The following is a 21,530-nucleotide window of genomic DNA, read 5'->3' as shown; positions in this document are numbered from 1 at the left end:
CAGCTCCGGAGCAGAGCTGCTGGGAGGGAGGGCGGCTCAGCGCCAGGCCACCTTGGGCCTCTGCATGCTGGTGGTGTCCGGTGTCCACCTGGCCTTGCTGCTGCTCTGAAATCCTTTTGTTTGCCTCATTGTGATTCACTATCCAGATCCCTACCATGGTTGTTCCTTCATGCCTCTCCCCAGGTCAATTTAATAAGCAACTATCAAAGAACACCTTCTGTGTTCTCAACACTGTGGGGATACGTGGTAATAAACAAGAGATGGTTCTTTCTCCCAAGGAGAAGACAGATATGTACAGACCAATGTCCATAATGAGACCAGGGCTAGGGCAGGCAGCCTCTGAAGTCACACTGCCTCGGTGCGTAAACCCTGATGGACCACGTACCAGCCATGTGACATCGGGCTGTGCCTCAGTTTCCTTATTTGAAAAATTGGGATAAAAAATAGTAGCTCCCTCTTTTGGTAGTTAGTTGATGCATGAGAACAATGTCTGGCATGTAGTCAGCACTCATTAAATGCTGTTCACTGTTGTGATAAGCATGCTGTTAGCTATGGGAGCCCAGAGGAGGGACTTGCGAATTCCAGCTTGTATATTTGATGTCACACGCATCTTCAATGGTGCACCTGATTTATGTTGCTAGTGGGCTGTTCTTAAGTAAAGCATAAGAGCCTTGAAGCTAAGGGGTACTGTGCCTTTCTTTCCTGTACCCCTGCGATATCTGCTCAGTGCTAAGTGCTTTGGAGATGTTCAGTAAATACTTATTGATTGTGAATTGATTCGAGAGGAGAGAGACGTGAACCAGATTCGGTTCCAAGCACCCAGGGTGTGTAGGCTCGGCAGCACCCCTGACAAACTCGAATGAAGACGAGATACTTGCTGACGCTGCCCTCACTCCTACCCTTCTTGGGAACAGGCATGCAGGTGAGTGGGGCTGGGCAAGTGGAGGGAGCAGCAGAAAGGGCAGTAACAGACAGAGAGGATCCAATGGACAGCAAGGCTTGGGCCTGGGACAAAATTCCAGTCATCAGTGATCACCCTAGGAGGAAAAGATGCAGAAGGTCTGAGCATGCCCCTACCATTCAGTCTGAGCAAGGCGGGAGGTTGTGCTCTGCATCCTCGGCCCACACTTCACGGGCTGCAACTGTTTACACAGATGTGTCCATAATATTCCACCACATACATAGATGCTAGTAAAAGGAAAATCAGAGTGAAAAGAACGGGCCAGTTCATATTTTTATAAAGCATCAAAGTGTTCCTAGACTTTCCTCCCAATAGATATCTGGCCCTTCCAATATCAGAAGGGACCCTCGGAAGACAGGTTTTGCTGTGCTCAAATCCTGTCTCTCATGTTTAGATACTGTGTTCTTGCCACTATGGCTCCACTCAGATGGAGCAGTGTCCCCTTGGTTAGTTTTTTCATGCCTTGGCAGAAGTGGTTTTATTGTAAACAGTCTTTTTACTTGAGCTTGGGATGGTTGAAGAGCCATATGTTGAATTATTCTTGTTAATATTTGGCTGTCTACCTCTCCACCCCTCACCCCCTCAGGTTCCCTCGTACTGCTGAGTAGGCACAAACAAATGCCTCGGGTACCTCCTATGAGTTACCAGGACTTTCCCTTCTAATTTCACACTGCTTTGCAGTTTATCAAACGATTAGAAACAGGGATATATAGCATGCAGCTGCAAGAAGAAAATCCTATACGATGTTAAGGATAGAGTGCAGCAAGCTTCTGTGTGATTTTTTAAAACTGAGTTTCACTGACTGCTGTAAGAGAGTTGGCACCAAGGCTAACAAGAAAGCAAATATCAACATTTAAAATGAAATGCATGGCATATAAATGCCACATGGCGTTCTTTCAGGGTTATTACCACTTTCTTTTTGGCTTTCGTACTTTTTCTGATATCGCTGTTTGCTTCTTCTCCCTGCTGCTCTTTAAAAAAGTCTCAATTGTCCTCAGCCTTTGATTCTATGTTTCTATTAGGTATGTTTCTCTCCTGCCTCCCTTTGGAGTCTTGTCAACTTTTCTCCAGGGAGGAGGAGGAAGAGGACCTGTCCAGATGGCCGTATAAACATGTGACACCTGCTCCTAGGAGCCTCTACTGGCGGGGGGTGGGGTGGGTTGAGGATTGATGAGACTGCCTCCTGGGTGAAAAATGGGGACATTGCTTTCCATCTCTTTTCTATTGTTTTTTTTTTAACGATCACATGCCTTTACTTTTAATAATATTTCTAGAAATGTCTTGAATTCAAATTCTCCCCTATGATTAGGGAAACAACAACAAAAATGAACCCACCAACCAGATTTTGTGAAAAGGTCAAATGGATCAAAATTTCAGAAGTTTTTCACAGTTAACATTCTTTCTTGGAGTAAGATCCTTGAGGACAGTATTTGGGGAGAAATTTCTGCTTCCATGGGCGAAATTCGAAGGGCCTGTGTGTTGGTACTGAATGTACCACCCTCTTTCATCTCCACACTTTTGTATGTGACATTTATGGTGCCTCGAGCACTGTCCCCATCTTTCTCTTGGCCTCAGTTCTTCAGGGAAGTTTTTCTGACTCCCAAGTGAGGTCAGAGCACCTTGTATGCCCTAGAATAACATTCATCTCCCCGAATTGGAGTTACTTGTCCAACGTCTGCCATCCCCATCAGCCTGAGAGCTCTGTGAAGGCCAGTCCCACCTGCCTGGTCAACACAGTCTCTAGCACAGGGCCTGGCACTTATGCCTAGTAAGTGAGTGAATGAGCACTGCCAGACATGACCTCATACATTTTCATATAGAAAATGACCTTGAGATCAAAAGGAGTCTCGAATGCAAATAAATGTCAATGCAAAAAGAAAAAAATGGTCTTAACCTTTGAAGTGGAATAATTTTGATGAAAGGGTGGTTCACTGGGGGGCTGTCCCCTGATAATGCTTATTGCACACAGTGTTTATGTGCACGGGGACTTTTATCTCATCAGGCGATACCTGCAAGTGTAATTCTACAGATTTCTCAAGTCAACCTTAAATGCAATGTGTGGTTTAATTTCATCCAGTGGTTCTCAACTCCGTGATACCCAACTCCCCATTTTATTGCAAATATTTGTTAATGCCCCTTTACCACGTTGAAATGAATTTCATAGGTAGGGCAACTTTGAAAGATTCAGTACAATTTTCTAGCTGCAATATGAAGGAGAAATAAAGGGAAGTTAATTTATAGTAAAATAATGCTTGTTCCTGTAGTAGATGCTTGGTCATGAAACCCCAGGAGGCCGAGTGAGCCACTGAGACCCTTGTGGCTACATGAGAACGCAGTAGCTCTAACGGCCGTCCAGTTCAGTCGTGTCCTTTCAGTGACTTAGATGTCACAAGGGACTTTCCTACCCGTGGTGTGCTTTTCCAAAATGGAAAACAATTCTTGGCAAGGTTCCAACTAATCAAAGTTCGGCCTTCCCACAATTTACTTTGGAGTCGTATTCTTATAAAATTCAGCCTGTATTGAAACTGCAAAAGGTTTCTGTGTGTGTGTGTGTTTGTGTGTTTGTATGTAAAAGGGAGGTAAGGTCTCAGCTCGCTTAATTATAAACATGAATTTTTCCCAGTGAGACTTTCAAAACTCAGGCTAAATTTGGGATACTTCTCTGATTTGTGACACTAACTCTTATGTTCCAGGATGTCTGAACATTCTTGCCCACACCCACTCCATGCCAAGAGAGCCCCTCCTATTGTTACGACAACCATAAACACCCTCACAGATTTACCAGTCACCTCTTAGGGTGTTATAATCTAAACGGTTTATAATGGGGTTATAAAAAAACTTCCAGGGAGCTCCTAGGGAACTTTCAGGAATATACATATGTTATTTCTATTCTCCTGTAAATGTTCATGCTCAAACAGTTAGGACTCTCCTCTTGATGTAGTTCCTGTGCTATTAATATTCAACTCAACAAATATGTATTGTGTGCACGTGTGTGTGTCCATCACCTGTGCCTCTATCATATACTCTCACAAGCATTCCCCATTATAAAATCCTGACGCTTGATCTCTTGCTGGATGAATAGTTTTATTTTATTTCCTTCATAGACTAGTTTACCTTAAACAATTACTACTCTCCTATTTTCTCTAGGTGCTAAAAAAGAGGGAGCAAGTCTAGAACAATCCACTGTGCAGGGTGCACTGTGCAGGGTACCTGGACAAAAGATAGGGAGACACATCCGCAGGTAGACAGCAATGCAGGATGCATGCGTCCCTCCACAGGGGAATGTGCAAGGCACAGAGACGGCAGGGAAGAGGACATAGAAACTAACTAGAACACGGGAGGGCTTCCTGCAGGAGGCGGCATTAGAATTGTGTTTTGAGGAAGGAATAGGAGTTTGACAAGCATTAAAAGTGGAAGAACATCCTGGCAGATGGGCCAGCATTTAAAAAGGTGCAAAAGCATGGAATGGTGCTGTATTTGGGCACCCATGAACGTCCAGTCCCTTTAGAGAGTAAGCTGCAAAAAATAACTGGTATTATGGACAAGATGGGGAGGGATGGCAAGTGCTTGCCAACAGCGGGCCTCCCTAGCAGTTTCACTCAGGAAGGAGCTGGCCGTATTCTGTAGGAGGAGGAGGTGGCACAGGCAGCAAGCAGGCAGGATGCAATTACTGAGTTGGAATAAGGCCACATCCTCACAGCTTCCACTGCCACCTCTGGCAAATGTCCCTGGGATTCTGAAGGCTCAGACAGGGCCCATCTCTCTTACTTTACTGTGGAGAGTATTTACTCCTCCTTCTCGTTTCTAGTTTTCCCTCAAGGGCGTAGTCGTCACCCTTTCCCAAAAGAAAGGAAGATGAACTATGATTTTCAAGGGCATTGTGTGCTTTCTCGAGGGAACCACTGCAGTGTCGTGAGCATGTTCGTTCTCTCTCTCTTGCTCTTTCTCCTCCTTATCCCTTTCCCTCGCATCCTCTCTCACCTCTCCTCCTTTTCCTTCATTACAAAGAGAATACATGGTCATTGTAGAGACTTTGGAAAACATAGAAGAGGACAAAGAAGGAAAAAAACCACGTGAAAATCCATCCCCCCAAGAGATCCACCCTTAACATGTCGATAATTGTACTTCTGAGTCTTTTCTTTGCATCTATATGTAGCCCAATGACTGCTGCTCCACTGGCACCGCAGCATGTCCTTCCCCAATTCCACCTTCCAAGGTCTCCTGCCCTCTAGTCTTTGCAGGGGTTGTCATTCAAGTTTGCCCACGTCTGTCCTGGTCAGAGGCTGTGTCTTCTCTATCAACTCCTTCTGGATTGCCAACCTCTGTTCTAACCACCGACCTCTCACGGCAATGCTGCTGGTCTCCTCCTGCAGGTGGCAGGAGACCCCTCTGCCTGTGTTGTGGTTGCCATTGCTCTGCTGTTGTCGGGAGGAGGCTGGTACCGCTCTCCCCATGACTCTCCATCCCAGGATACAGCTCCACAGCACAGCTGAAACTAGCTGTAATTTTTAACAAGACTTTCCTGAAGATTTAGGAATGTCAGAGAGATATTTCCAAAGCAGTTAAATCACATCTAGTTACAGTTCTAGTTGATCTTGGATCCCAGAATTATTGGCCTGTCATTGCAGGACTCCGTGGGGCTGTGTCCCTTGTTCCTGATCTGTCTCCAAGTGGCTGAAGCCAGCTTACCCTGACCTCCAGGAGAGGCAGTTGCAGGCAGACAGCTTAGCTGAATCGAAAGAAACCAACTATAGTTAATTTAAGCAGAAAAGGAAGTTTTTATAAAGGATCTTGGATAGCTACCAAATCCCTGGGGTGACTGGAGACTCCAACTTGGAAGGTACCCACCCGAGAACAATGACCCAAACCATGCCACAGAACTGGTCCTGGAAGAAGCCACTGCTGTGTCTGCCTGACACAGACAGCAGCTGGCCCTGCTGACCCCACTGATTCTGGGCCCTGGATGCTGCTGCTAGAACCACTCTTGTGACTGCCCCTGGAACAGGATACAACACCATCGTTGTGGCTACCAGTCCCGGAATGGATTACACATGGTCCCTGCTTCTTTATATGACACCATGGAAGCTCCCAACTGATGCTCTTCAATTCCGTCTTGATTGGGAGCAAGGTTCTCCCTCTATGTCTCCACCCCATTCAGTGTCCGAGTCCCTCACTCCCTGTGGAGGACACTTAAGAGGATCCAGGACTCCTGAGAGGTGGGCTGTGCACAGATGGTGAAGGAATTGATGCCTACGCTATAGGAGGGCTCTGCTTCTAAGCCCTTCCTCTCTGTCCTCTGGTCCTGCAGACTAGAGGTTCTGCTAATTCTACTTGGAAGATGCCTGGCAGACTCAATCTCTTCTACCCTTCCTTCCTCTCCAGACTGAATGGCCATTCTGCCTTCTCTGTCCACATCCCCAGCTGAGGCTTATCTAGTCTCTGGGAGAGAAAAAAGTGGTTCTGCAAGCATACCTCTGAGAATCTTCATCTTGTACTTCAGAATAGCCTTTGAAATACCAGAGAGAGAAAAGAGGGGCAGAAAAACACACAGAAAACCATCAGGTGAATACTTCATGATCCACTCCGTCACATCTGCTGCACTTGTATCTGGTTCAAAGTCTGACTTGCGTCTCTATGGTTAGGGGAGCATGGGTTGCATCCTTGTGACGATACACTGGGGAGACTGGGAAAATAAGTAGCTGACATTCTTCAGCTCTGCACTAGGAGGAGGTCTCTGACTTTCACCAAACCAAACTAGGGGCTTCAGATGATGGGCAGACAAAAGGAATGACCAGTGTCCTCTACCGTGGTCCTGCCTTGTGACCTCATTTGCTTAATTCCATCACCCTATGATGATAGGGTGGTGCAGTCAGCCTTAAACATTATCATTGATGGTCACGAACAGTACATTGCAGGTTGAGCATCACCAGGGTTGGTCAAATTCCATTTTTCAATCTTTTTTCAACATGAGGAGAATATCAGGAGACCTGGATGTCTATTTTTGTTGTTTTTGGGGGTCTCTGTTTCTGGTCCTTTGTGGAGAACTGTTCAAATAAGAGCATGCATATCTCTGCTAAACACTTTGCAGGAACAAAGTAATCTAAAACTATACTGAAAAGAGAATACTTTTCTAAAGAGAGTATTATCTGCGGAGATGCAACTTCAACTTAAGTTTGCGTCTCTGTTACTTTATCTACTATTTACTACTTTACCTTGTGGAGCACGTGGTGCCTACGCTTGCTGTCATCTGCACAGCTAAACAGCCTAGTCATTTCATGAAAGATGAAAGTGTACTTTAGTCATTACATTAAGCTCCATTAAAGAGTTTGTATATAACTTTAATTCCTTTAAAAGGAAAAAATGTACCAATTAACTAACAATGGGGACATTTATTATGTGTGTTCAGTAATCCAAACAAGCTTCTGTCTGGTCATTCTAATCAAATCCACATTCTGGTGAAATCCATTCTAATCAAATTAAAGGACAATGCTACTCTTTAATAATCGTGGATGAATGACAGGTGAGTGAACATAGATGAATGACATATGCATTTATTTGCCCACAAGTCGTGCACACTTGAAACCTGGAACTTCCTTGGGGCATTTGTATAAAACTTGAGTAAGATACAAAGAGGACAAGTCTATCAGGCTGTCAAGATCCCCACCTTGGATGATTCTGCTGTGAGGCCATCAGTGAAAACTTTGCTAGGAGCAGGGGCTGATTTGGTGGCACAGTGGTTAAGTGCACATGTTCTGCTTTGGCAGCCCGGGGTTCACCAGTTAGGATCCCGGGTGCAGACATGGCACCCCTTGGCAAGCCATGCTGTGGTAGGCATCCCACATATAAAGCAGAGGAAGATGGGCACGGATGTTAGCTCAGGGCCAGTCTTCCTCAGAAAAAAGAGGAGGATTGGCAGATGTTAGCTCAGGGCTAATCTTCCTCCGGAAAAAAAGAAACAAAAAAAAAGACAAAACTTTGCCTGGAGCAGAAAACAGCCAGTGTGCATCAAGTCCAAGTTCATTGGCATCTCCTTGGCCTCCTTGTCAGGTAACACTGGTCCAGCACCAGGCTTTGAATCATTTGCAGCAACTTCTTTTATTATAGTGGGGACTTTGGGGGGGATCTTGAGGTGTGGGCAACATACATGGGGGAATGTGGCAGGCAAACAGTGTCATGAGGTCCCCCTGTTCTATTCTCTCACTCTGTGAGTGAGTTCTTTTCCTGTCAGAGCATGTCTCTCAAGCTGTGGTTATACATTTGCTTGTGTAATTGTTCCATGTCTGTCTTGCCCCCACCAGCTCTGTGAGGCTGGGGGCCATTCTGTTTTGCTCACCAGTGAATTTAGCTCAGTAACTGACAGAGAGTAGGTACCCAATAAATATTTATTGAACGAAAGGATAGAAAATTTATAGAACTCAGCTTCATTCACAGCTTGGAAAATATTCTGCTAAAGAAATTTTCTCAGTTCTGGATGTTTCTGTCAGCTTCCCTCAGTGCAGGGCTTCCCACTTTAGGATTTATTTCTGACTGACTTTCTACAAAGGTGTGTTCCATTCTTATTTAAACTTCTCTGTTCTCAGTCTAACTAGAAAGTTCATGCATATCTCTTTCTCTCTTCTCTCCGTTGTCATTCTATCTCCAAAATAATTTGACCCGAGCCCAGCTGGGAGGCCTTCTTATACCTCCGGGAAAATTCTAGACCCCTCAAACCATTGTTCCATCCGTGCGTTCTATTCCTCAAAGTCTTTTTCTCAATTGTGTTCATCCTTCTTGAAGACTTTTTACATTTTTCTTGCTTCTCTTTGCCTTTTTCTTTCCTAGTTCACACATCTTTTCCCTATGATTTTTTTTAATGCTTCTTTCATTATTTATAGTTTTATATGGACAAGCATCCCCATGTGCTTTCATTAAAAAGCATTTGTGTAAAAAGAAAGAAAGAAAGAAGGAAAGAAAGTGTGTAACTATTGGAGAGGGAGTTGCTTACCATTTTCCCAATAAAACCTAGGAATTTTTACAGATTTTGACTCAATAATAGCCAGGTGATTTTTAGGTATTGACCTAAATCTGGGTGATCTTGGGGGCTTTCTTCAAATCTTCTAAAAAGCAAGATAAATATGGCTACAGGAAATGCACACTCGTTTGTCACTTACCTTGATTCCTGGGCATGTAGACAGTCATTCCAGGCAGCCCACCAGAAGCTCACAGATGTCGTCTCTGGGCTACTCATACCTGAGAATGGAGGGGGAGCATATGAAGGCTTTCTTCTCTCTCCCACTCTTCCTGGGTACTCTTGGATGCTGGTTCCAGTGAATAGCGACATGGCTAGGAGTTGGCCAGGAAGGACGAGAAGGAGTAAAGTGCTCCTTGATCATCCACAGTGGGACAAGTGAGCATTTTACTTTGCCTAGTGTGTTAGGAGGCTGCATTATGACCATTGCTCACCACCTCTACCCCTACCCACTTTCCCTGACAGCCCCTTTGCAAGGATCTTGTCCCTCCTAGACAGCTCCAGCCAGGGCCAGGCCTCCCTTAATGACTTTCCAAATTCTTTATCTTCTTTTAGGAGAGTACTCTCAGCAGGAGGCCCACTGAATCTCTTTCTTTTCTGCTGTTGTTACACGTGTCCCTTCCTGGTGAGGGGACCCAATCTAAAGTAGAAAGCTTGCCTTCCATTGAGGAGAATTTGCCCCATAATATGTGGTCTGACCTCTTTCTCCCTTTCATAGTGGAATAATTATTGAGCTATCACTAAAATAAAAAACCACCTTGCCAGGAGGGCTGGAAGGAGGAGAGTTGGGGGTTTGAAGGAGCCTCATAAATAGCATCCCCTCTTTCTCACCCAAGGTATGAACCAATTGAGAAATACGACAGAGGAGATGACAGATTGAAGCCTAATATTACTCTTTTCCCTCAACACTGGAGAACATGGCTTATATCTGTGGGAAAATGGGTTTCCTAATTCAAGCCCAGAATTAGACAGGAGATCAGAAGGGGTGCTTCTTGAGGGCGACTTACTCCCAAAAGGAGGAGGAGAGGAAGAGGCCCAGTCCTCAGTTCCCGGGTCAGAGTAAAAGGCAAGAGAGAGGCCATGTGTTTTACAGCGGGTGGGGCTCCCTGCACAAGGAAAGAAGCCTCAGGGGCAGGAAGGAACATTTGTCCTATTCAGGGGATATTGTCCCCTAACTATTGTGGATTGCTGGGCTAGTGAACTATGACCTTGAACCCTTGTTACCCAGGGGAGGGAGAAGAGTGAGTCTACCTTTCAGCTGTCTATGGCATTGTTACCATAGCATTATTATTGTCTACTTGTATGTATGATGGTGGGGAGTGCATTGGTGGGGGCACAGTGTTCATTGTGCTGCCGTAATCGGGGTAAAATAAATTTAGAATTTGGATGAGTGAGCAGCTGTGCGGGACATCTACCAGAATTGCCAGGAGTTATTCTCTTGATATGGTTCATCAGGAGGTGTCCCTACCCTCTTCTTTCCATGGGTCTGCCCTTCACATCTTAACTAAAGAGAAGGACTATTCTTCAGCCAATGTTACATCAGGGTGTTTCCAATTGGTGTGATTGCTTATGCTTTGTTCCAGTTTCTGGGACATAGTTTCTGAATGCTTAGCTAACAAAGATCCAAGATCATCCATTACACTTGGCACACTTTGGTATTCCACATACCAGGGCTACAAGAACATTCCTTTTTTCTCTCTGAGGTGATATTTTTAATCAGTGGGATGTCATTAGGTACTAAACTTCGCCTTCAATAGCTGGACCAGGGCTGGACACCATGGACAGTGCCACAAACACTGTTCTCAGCCAAAGACTCAGATGTTCCGACCCTGCCCCCTTCCACCCCCGCCCACTAGACTTTCTGTGTTTGAGGAAGGAACTTTTTCTTTCTTTTCTTGTTTTAAACTGTTGTGTCCTTTGCAACTAGAACAGCCCCTGACATCTAAATGGTTCTTAATAATTATGTGCTGAATGAATTAACTGGTTGAATTCTGAATGTAGAATCTTGTGTTCCAATAGAGTATTATCTGCAAATGTTAAAAACCACTGATTTTTAGAACAGAAAACTTTCAAAGATTTTAATTAAAGAGTTCCTGGGGCAGAACAGCTGAGAATTTTTTTCATTTGTGGATTTAAACTTTTCTCCATCCTAGGTGCACCTAGGTTGCCCTTTCAGTGATAAAAACAATTTAATTATATATACCAAAAGCTTTTTCAAAAACTACGTGATGGTATCAGCAAAGCACTGAATTGGCCAATAATCTGTTTGATGCTGCAGCACGGCTCAGAGTCAGATGCTAGATACAACTTTTTTTTTTTTGTATAGATATGATCCATTTGTGTATTCAGCTTTTGAGTAGGACATTTTCCATGGGCTCCATGGAGATATTACTGCAAGATTCTCGCTAATGTGTGTTTACAGTATCTGTGCCATGGAGATTATAGGCAAACGCTGTTTAAAAGCTCTCCTCCTCGTTTATAGAATTGCTGGTGCTACATGGCTATTTGCTGTGATCTTCAAACTATGAGTTAGAACTGGACTTTTCAAAAGAAATCTTTGTGGAAAACATAATAACATCAGAAAATAAAGTCAATTCTTTTGTGAGGCAGTTCCTATTATCTTTCCATTTTGAGAAGTTATTCTCAGTTCGATTATATTACCATGGTGATGTGTTTGCATTTCAGCAAAACCAAACGCAACCATAAACTGGAGCTCTGCCCGTCTTAACTCCTGGCCGAGGATGTTTATTGCAGTATCTTTATTATTGAATAAAATCTCCAACGTCCTGGCTTAGACTCACAGCAAAGAAACAGAGACACACCAATCTGGATTGCTAATCTCAGAATTCTAATAAATCACATGAGAGTGAACAGGAGAACAGGCATTAGGGAGGGGGAGACATCAAGTAAAGAAATAGCCCACAAATGAGTAGAAATATACTTGCTCTCTAGAATAAGATTGTGGAAGTAAACAAACACAGGCAAGGCATTAGCCTTAGTGAGAATTGGAGGTGTGGCTTACCCTGCTGAGGTCTGAAACACGTAGACACCTCCCGAATTGTCGGCATACACGTCCCTCTCCCGAAGGATCGCTCTTACAGCTGGCTCCCCCGCCTCCTGTTTATGAAGCTTATTTTGCTCTTTGGAATCATTGCACATATAATTTGGACCACTAAATGAACTCTACAGGAAGTGGGTTTTGAGTTCTTCAAAAATTCCTGCAGTTAGTGCCAATTGGACTGGGAGATAGTTTTGCATAATACTATTTGCATAAGGAGAAGAAAGAATGCATCCTCTATTCCAATTAACAGTGTGTGAAAACAAGATTTGGACAGATATACACAACTATCCTTCACTTCTGCCCAAATATGATATCAAACCGTCCCTTCCCAGAGAACAATTTTGTTAGCCGAAGAACACATGACCTCAGTCAGATCTGGGCTCTCACAAAGCTTTTTGCTAGCTGCTCTGCTTTCTGGTAAATAAGCAATGTGATTTTGCCTAGCAACCCCCCCATGCAAACACAGCTTGAATCTGTAAGTGGTGGGGGAGGTGGGAGGGGGTGCAAGGAAAGCAAGGTCCTGTCTCTCAGGGTCCCTCTGCAGCTGGTTCCTGACATCGCACACATTATCTGCAATGCTTCGCAGTTTCAGAAGGATGATGAAAAACTAGGGGCAAATTAATTGAAAGGCAAGTAAGAAAGCTTCCAAGATGTTGAGCTGAGACTGTTTGAGAGCTCAATCCGGGCTCAGCCTGGAAGAACCAAGGAAGCCAGAAGACTTTTTTCTTATTGAAAATGAGATAATTATACGAGATAATGTATCCAGGAAGGGACAATCAACAGTGACCTCCTGAAGCTAAACAAAGATTATCTTAAGCCAGACATGAGGGAACATTCCTCAATAGCAAAGGCCAGTGTTAAATCTGGGACTGTCCACATCTAAGGAAAGATTTGAGCTTTTACATAAAAAATGAGAGTTAGCAGTCATTGAGCACTTAGCAGGCACACACTTATTTAATCTTCCAAACAAACTTGTGAGGTAGATTCTCTTATCTCCACTTTATGGAGGAAGAAACTCATGAGCTGAGAAACTTACCTGAGGTCAATCAGCTATTCAGCAGTGGGGGTGGATGTGTCTCAGGCACATCCCTGGACTCCAAGTTCTTTTTTTTATTGTGGTAACATTGGTTTATAACATTACATAAATTTCATTATATTTCAATTCCTGTGTAGATTACATCATGTCCACCACCCAAAGACTAATTACAATCCATCACAACACACATGTGCCTAATCACCCCTTCCACCCTCCTCCCTCCCCACTTCGCCTCTGGTAACCACCAATCCAATCTCTGTTGCTATGTGTTTGTTTGTCATTGTTTTTAATCTTTCACTTATGAGTGAGATCATATGGTATTCGACTTTCTCCCTCTGACTTATTTCACTTAGCATAATACCATCAAGGTCCATCCATGTTGTCACAAATGGCAAGATTTCATCTTTTTCTATGGCTGAATAGTATTCCATTGTGTATATCTACCACATCTTCCTTATCCATTTGTCCCTTGATGGGTACCCAGTTTGCTTCCAAGTCTTGGCTGTTGTGAATAATGCTGCAATGAACACAGGAGTGCGTGTATCTTTATGCAGTCATGTCATCATGTTCTTTGGATAAATACCCAGCAGCGGAATAGCTGGATCAGATGGTAGTTCAATTCTTTATTTTCTGAGCATACTCCATACTGTTTTCCATAGTGGCTGCACCAGTTTGCACTCCCACCAGCAGTGTGTATGAGGGTTCCCTTCTCTCCACATCCTTTCCAACACTTTTTTTTTTTCCTGTCTTGTTAATTAATTATAGCCATTCTGACCGGAGTGAGGTGATATCTCATTGTAGTTTTGATTTGCATTTCCCTGATAGTTAATGATGTTGAACATCCTTTCATGTGCCTGTTGGCCATCTGTATATCTTCTTTGGAGAAGTATCTGCTCAGATCTTGTGCCCATTTTTTAATTGGGTTGTTAGTCTTTTTGTTGTTGAGATGTATGAGTTCTTTATACATATATTTTGGATATTAACCCCTTATCAGATATGTGGTTTGCAAATATCTTCTCCACTTGTTAGGTTGTCTTTTCGTCTTGTTGATGGTTTCCTTTGATGTGCAGAAGCTTTTTAGTTTGATGTAGTCCCGTTTGTTTATTATTTCTGTTGTTTCTCTTGCCCGGTCAGACATGGTACTTGAAAATATGCTGCTAAGACCGATGTCGAACAGCCTACTGCCTATGTTTTCTTCTAGAAGTTTCATGGTTTCAGGTCTTACCTTCCAGTCTTTAATCCGTTTCGAGTTAATTTTTGTGTGTGGTGTAAGATAATGGTCTACTTTCATTCTTTTGCATGTAGCTGCCCAGTTTTCCCAACACCGTTTATTGAAGAGACTTTCCTTTCTCTGTTGTATATTCTTGGTTTCCTTGTTGAAAATTAGCTGTCCATAGATGTATGGGTTATTTCTGGGCTCTTGATTCTGTTCCATTGATCTTTGTCTCTGTTTTTGTGCCAGTATCATGCTGTTTGGGTTACTATAGCTTTGTGATATATTTTTAAATCAAGGAGTGTGATACTTCCAGCTTTGTTCTTTGTTCTCAGGATTCCTTTGGCTATTCAGAGTCTTTTGTTGTTCCATGGACTCCAAGTTCTTAACACCATTTTACAGTAGTTGTGAACAATTGCAGGGCTAATGGGGATAAGAAGCTCAAAGACCACTGGATGACATATAAGATAGTTTTTGGTTCCATCTTGAAATCTACAGTTTAAAATGTTCGATTAAGGCAACTGTTGTTTTTTTTTAAGTATCTAGGGGGCAGCAAAAACATGGGTATCCAGAATAACAGATATTGCTAAAACTTTACACCCACACTTCTTCCTTTTATAGTGCAGTACGCGTATACAGATTTTCATACACCTACACACATACAAGACGCTTGATTTCTTAAGTCCCTAAAATACCCCAATGATTAAATTCTCTAAACATTCTCCGAGCATCACCCTAGGATGTCTGGGTGTGTCTGGGTTGTCTGGGGACACACTGGTTGGCTTGGGCAGTGAGCAGTGGTGAAATGTTTACCTTGCTGATAAACTCTCCCACAGGCAATGCAATTAAGACACCACGATCTAGCCTTTGTTGCACACCTCGGTCTCTGCCACCAAACAAATCTCATCCTTCTCTTCTGCCCACCTCCTGGAGCCTGGGAATGTCTCCAGCTTCCTATGTACGCACAGCCCTCGTTTGCCAACCTCAACCTCATTTAGATTGCAATTGCATTCACATCCTAATTTATGACTTAAGTGTCTCACAAACATTTAATTCACTTTAATTTCATTATGCGTTTGAGGAGGACGATTTATAGAGGGGGAACATGATGTTTCCATTGCCAGCAATTAGATTAGCTTAATGATCTATGGTAAAATCTCCTTTTGGGCTTTGGATTTTTGTACATGTCTGCAAACAAAACTAGGCTAATAATAAGTTCCTGGATTCTCAGAGGGGCTCAACTGCCCCCACAAAGTCCTTCTCTAATATCCAATATGGAAATTCATGAAATGGGGAAAGCACTCCCTCTGGTTCTTAGATAATTTATCTTGTCACAATACTTTCATTTGTGAGAGAAAAATACTGGTATTTTCAAATGCAGTTTTCAAAGATGTCAATAGTTATTTTTTAAGATTGCTTTTTGGTAGAGATGGAAGGGGGCTATATAAGAGCATGGATCAAATTATTTTTCCCTGTTCCCACTTTATGTGCTTTATATGCTCACAGGAGTTAGAGCACATGACCCCTTTTCATAAAGAAGAGTTGTATTTCTTTAGCTTTTCCTGTGAATGTTTAGGGAACATATTGATCCAGGAACTGGAGTGTAAATAGTTCTGATTTAGATTTGTGCAAATAAATATTATCCTCTGTAACTCTTCTTATTCATTTAATTGCCTACTCCATTTTGCCCTGTTGAACACACCTGGGACTCCGGGCCCCCGTCAGGTGGAACTGAATGGTGTGGAGGCATCATCACAGAGGAGAGCGACCTTTTTCTCTTTTTCAGCTCTCTTGTCCCTTGGAGATTTCCACTGAAAAGGCAGCACTGATGTTTCTCCCCACAAATCATGGAGGAAGAGAGGGATGGGAGGACGGGAAACAGAACCATACCCAACCTTCCTCTCTGAGACCTAGTCATTTCCTTACTACACTCTCATGGTTGAACCAAGGGGTTGACCTTAGAAGGATCTTTCTGGACCCATTTCTGTCCTGAGAAACCTGGCCAAAGTGTCACTGCTGTGACTGAAGCTTGGGAATTTCTGGACAGATGGCCCAGTGACACTTTTTATTCTCAAGTCTTCCTTCCTAGAGGGGAAGCAGGATGGCCCATTCATCAGTGGGGCTAGTCTGGTTTCTTTTGTTTGGGGAGGACTCTGGCAACTTTGTTTGAGCTGGTGAATTGTTGCGTATCTTGAAAAGCTGTTTCTTTTTTTTAAAGATTTTATTTTTCCTTTTTCTCCCAAAGCCACCCGGTACATAGTTGTGTATTTTTAGTTGTGGGTCCTTCTAGTTGTGGCATGTGGGATGCCGTCTCAGCGTGGCATGATGAGAGATGCCATGTCCACGTCCAGGATCCGAACCAGTGAAATCCGGGGCCACCGAAGCAGAGCACGGGGATTTAACCACTTGGCCACGGGGCCGGCCGCAAAAAGCTGTTTCTATAATTACGCACTGGACTGAGAGTTAATCACATTGGAATTCTAATCCCAGCTCTGCCCCTAATTAGCATCATCATTTCATGCAAGTCCCTTAACCCCTTTTGGCTTCTGTTTTTGCATCTGTAAATGAGGTATATGAATGCAAATGTCTCTCTGCGCTCTGAGGTTCTCTGCCTTCTAATTTGCCAGAAGGCCATGACTAGAAAATGGATCACGTGGTTAGGATTTCCTATATCGATTGCCCTAAATGTAATGTACTTTGTTGAAAATCAATCTAGGCAATGTAGAAAGGCCCATGCACTCTGATGGTAAAGGTATTTTTATGATAGTACATGATTTTGGTGGGGTTCTGGTACTAGAGTCCCCCAATGACCGTCTCCAATGGCAAATCTGGGAGCTCTGAGAAGACCTTGAGGATTATTCAGTTTAGAGGCAATGCCGGTGTTGTCTTGAGTACATCAAGGGAAGTACCATTGATGCTTCCAGCCACCTCTAGACTCCATTGGCATGATTCCTTTGCCTTGGTATCAGTAGAATTCCTCTTCTAAATGCTCTTTTGCCTCTTAACTACTGACTCCTTCAGAAGCTGACGTGAGATGAAGCTCCGACCATCCATTTTAGACAGCAATCCTGTCCTTCTGACTCAGACCCCTGTCCTGTCTCTTGCAGGTAATACAGCCAACAAACATGATGACCACAGCAGCAGCTCAAACATGTGTATTTTAAAAGAAAAGTATGTTATAAATGTACAACCTCAGTAGGGGAGGAGGGTGAGGAAGCACACAGATGCTTGGCTAGAGTCTGTCTCAAATGAGGATGAGGGTGGCTATGTTTTTCTTTCCATTCAAACATTCTGGCTTGCCTCAGATCAGCCATTTTTCCAGCATATTCCCTTCGACACAAGGGAAACTAGATGTAAATCCATCACCACCACTGTGGAAAGAGCTCAAACCCGTGCCCTCCTAATGGAGGGTCAGTAATCTGTTGTTGGTAATGCCGTTGAGTCGATTCTGATTCCTAGTGACCCTGTGTACAGCAGAGCGGAACCCTGCCCCATCTTTTTGTGCCATCCTGTCATCTTTCTGGTGCTATATCAGACAATGCTCTGCAGCTATTCATAGGGCTTTCACGGTCAGTTTTTTTTCAGAAATGAGTACCAGGTCCTTCTTAGTCTGACTTAGTCTGGAAGCTCCACTGAAACCTGTCCATCATGGGTGACCCTGCTGGTATTTGTAATACTGGCGGCAGAGCTTTCAGCATCACAGCAACACGCAGCCGCCACAGTATGACAACCGACAGACAGGTGGTGTGGTTCCCTGACTGGGAAACAAACCCGGGCTGTGGCAGTGAGAGTGCTGAATCTTAACTCCTAGACCAACAGAGTCAATAATACCACATGAAAAATGGCAGCAAGCCCTTCTTGGGAAAGAATTATGTATGCGTTAGTGAGGAAGTTAGAATCAGCATTTGGGCTGCCGTCATGGAATCATGCAAAAGGCATTCAAGGCACAAGCTAAGTGGAGTTTCTTGACCTGAGGGTCCATAAACAAGCTTCTTAAGATCTGAGGACCACTTAGACCCCCTGAAAACTTCTATATGCATTTTCATAAGAAAGAGTCCACAGCATACATCAGATTCTCACAAAGCCACCCGTGACCAAGGATTAAAAGCCACTGCCACAATACATTTTTTCTGTACCTCTGTCTTCTGAACCCAGCATGATGAAGCTGACTTGCCTATCTTTCTCCTTTGCTGTTCCTAGAAAAAGCAAGTGAGTCAGACAAAGATCCGGGTCATCTCAACCATCCTCTTCATCTTGGCCGGCTGCGTTGTATTTGTGACGATCCCTGCTGTCATTTTCAAATACATCGAGGGGTGGACGGCCCTGGAGTCCATTTACTTTGTGGTGGTCACTCTCACTACGGTGGGCTTTGGTGATTTTGTGGCAGGTAAGCTCCCTGGGCATCGCAGTCACCAGGGCTTTCGTAGGGAAAACGTTCTGTTGGTATTGCTTTTCAAAACCATGAGAGAAGATGTTGTGGGAGAAGCAAATGAGAAAGACTCAGCATCACCGCTGCTGTCCGTGGGCTCATTTCAGACCTGTAGACCTCTGCCGTGTAAACAGCAGCAGGCTTCTGCCGTGAGAGGAAGCCAGCCTGTCTCTGCCCAGGATGCTTATTGCCCTTATCGTCATATGCATTATGCATGAGTGAAATGAATTTCTCATTGAATTTTGGACTTCTGAATTGTATTAAGCCTCCTTGAATCAATCGGTAAAGGCTGTTAGCAAGTGGCAAATATGAAACTCTGGAGAGATTAGCATAGAGCTTAGCCTGCCTTCACCTGCAGGTTAAGCCTCCTGATGCAGAGGGAAGAGCCATTGTTTCTGCAAAAGTTGTCCTGAGCATGCCCAGATGTGAGACTAACGACTTAGTTGACTACTAGGAGCTGAGAATTGCCCTGAGCGAATGTAATACTATAATGGATTCTGCATGAATGTTTATAGAAACAATAGCCTTCATCGTAAAAATAAATGCCAATGAGCTGTATTTAAGGAAGCAAAAGAAAACCACCAGCAAATTCATCTAAGGACAGGGAGCTTGAAAACGAAATGAGATCTGGCTTCTTACATTGTACCACTTTCCCAGAGTGTATTAGGGAGGCAGAAATAAAAGAAGGAGGCCATTCTTCTCTTTCCTAATGGGATAATTCTAGGTGGTCAGATGATTGATCATTTTTTACTCCGAGAAAGGAACACTGGGATCAAACAATTCCATCAAAAGTTCGAAATGTTTTGTGGGGTGTGTGTGCGTGTGTCTTTGACCTTGACCAATTTCTGGTTAAGCAACAGCCTGGGCATTTACAGGCTGAGCTCCCAGACTGACTGTCTATTTGGTGCATAATCCCGGCAGTGCCTTGGTTTCCCCATGGATTACAGTGCCCGTAAGGAGGAAAGGGATGTCGTCTCTGGGAATCTGGTAAACAGGAAATTCTTGAGGGGATGTTGAAGTCTTGTCAATAGGAGCATGGATGCCTCCATGATAATTGTATAATATAGATAATCTACAGAGTGGTTTTATAGCTGTTTCAAGTGGGTGGATGAAGACTGAAGTCCTCTTGGTAGAAATAGTAGTTTTTAATTTTTTTCTTCCTTTTTATTGGCTAAGGACTAAGCATTGCAAAGTCAAAGTGGTTAAAAATTATTTATAAAAAGCCTGGGGTCTGGGGCCCCACCAATCTCCCCTTATGCACAGTGCTCAACCATTGCGCAGCTCCTCAATTCGGGGGGAGAAGTCACATGATGTCATCTGATTAGAGGCTTGGGACTCTGGAGGGAAACCACAGAGAAACTGACAAAAGTCAGAAGAACACTTGTCTGGTTAGTTCCTTAGCCTCGTCCGTAGCTGGTCTGGGGGAAAACTCAGTTGAACTTCCAATGGAAGGTAAATGCATGTAATGGCAGTTGGAGTTTAGAACTATTCTGCAGACATCTTTAAGTTCCCCTGAAGCAAAATTTGCACTGGGTTGTGCTTCAGAGCACTCTGTGCTCACACTGCGCAGTCTGGAGGACTACCTTTTATAGGACTCCTGTGACCACCCTGCTCCCTAACCAGTTACTCAGTTCACTCTGTCAGTCTGTTAATCTTGGGCGCAAATAGTAGAGCCCTGGGAATATGAAATTAAAAACAATTATTTATGATTTTATTATTTATTCTTATTAGTCACCACGGACTGTGAGCACTTAGCACAAACTGGCATTTGACCTACTATCTTTACTTTCCTAGTTAGGGCATGACCTCCATAGTCACAGGCATGCCACTGTGTTTTGTTGTGTTTTTTTTTGAGGAAGATTAGCCCTGAGCTAACTGCCGCCAATCCCCCTCTTTTTTCTGAGGAAGACTGGCCTTGAGCTAACATCTGTGCCCATCTTCCTCTACTTTATACATAGGATGCCTACCACAGCATGGCTTGCCAAGTGGTGCCATGTTCGCATCCAGGATCTGAACCAGCGAACCCCAGGCTGCCGAAGTGGAACGTGCGCACTCAACCGCTGCGCCACTGGGCCGGCCTGACATACCACTGTTTTAATTCCCTTTCTTACTCCTGATTAGCAGAGATGTATTTCCTTTGTCCTGAGGTCTTTGTAATTCACAGAGCTGACTGTAATTAGACCAGGCCCTTCTAAGCTCCAGTTTCTAGAGCTTACGTAGACCCATCTGAAGCATGCATGCCTTAAAAGACTGGAAGTTTATCACAACCTTTTTGGCAATACTCTTAAGAGCAGTAGGGAAGGATGACTGATCCTTTAAAAAGATACATTAACAAGAGTTGATGGTTGCTGTGATTTGATAGAGCATTAACTCTACTAGAAGTATAATGGGAACATTGATCACCATGCAGGATTAAGTGCTGCTTTGTTTTGTAGCTCACTCACTTTAGGACAGACTAACAACGTTACGGCATTTCGCGACCCTGACTGGGAACACACATGGAACTCTGAATTGTAGATGAGCAGCTGCTAGAGGAACACACAGAAGGGTGTTTATTGCGTTGTCCGCTAGCGCACCCTAGTGACAATCTTTCTTGGGTGGTGGCTCACTACAGTAAATATTTACTCTCAGATAGCCCTGAGGGAGAAAGCTGCAGAGTTCTCTGGCCTAGTGCAGAAACGAAATCAACCTCAAAACCACTTATGTTGCAGGAACTCCAATAGAATCCTAGAGAAAGCTGCAGGGCAGGGTTACCTAAAAGGGAAAAACAAAGCAGCTAAACCAAACCCCTGGGGCTTGCCACAGAGCCCTTTAGCAATGTT

General features: G+C 43.8%; 1 protein-coding gene and 1 long non-coding RNA gene across 9 annotated transcripts in view; one reads left to right on the top strand and one right to left on the bottom strand.

The window, feature by feature from the left end:
* The window catches only part of KCNK10 (potassium two pore domain channel subfamily K member 10), a 147,081-nt gene that overhangs the window by 104,439 nt on the left and 21,112 nt on the right, over nucleotides 1-21,530 (top strand). For all 8 annotated transcript variants that reach the window (XR_011532909.1, XR_011532910.1, XR_011532911.1 and 5 more), the window contains one exon: nucleotides 18,480-18,666. Coding sequence is in view for 5 of the 8 variants with exons in the window: in XM_070593695.1 (XP_070449796.1) it covers nucleotides 18,480-18,666 (187 nt within the window). In the remaining 3 variants the exon portion in view is untranslated. The remainder of the gene's footprint in view (nucleotides 1-18,479; nucleotides 18,667-21,530) is intronic.
* Nucleotides 4,029-12,198, bottom strand: LOC139079345 (uncharacterized). The gene is made up of 4 exons (XR_011532913.1): nucleotides 11,992-12,198; nucleotides 9,112-9,190; nucleotides 6,434-6,467; nucleotides 4,029-5,690 (listed from the first exon to the last, which is right to left on the bottom strand). It is a non-coding gene; the product is annotated as an uncharacterized lncRNA (long non-coding RNA).

This window comes from Equus przewalskii, chromosome 25 (genome assembly GCF_037783145.1).
Source record: "Equus przewalskii isolate Varuska chromosome 25, EquPr2, whole genome shotgun sequence".
NCBI classification, from domain to species: Eukaryota; Metazoa; Chordata; class Mammalia; order Perissodactyla; family Equidae; genus Equus; species Equus przewalskii.
The sequence above is the reverse complement of the archived record's forward strand: the minus strand, read 5'-3'. Positions and strand labels throughout refer to the sequence as shown.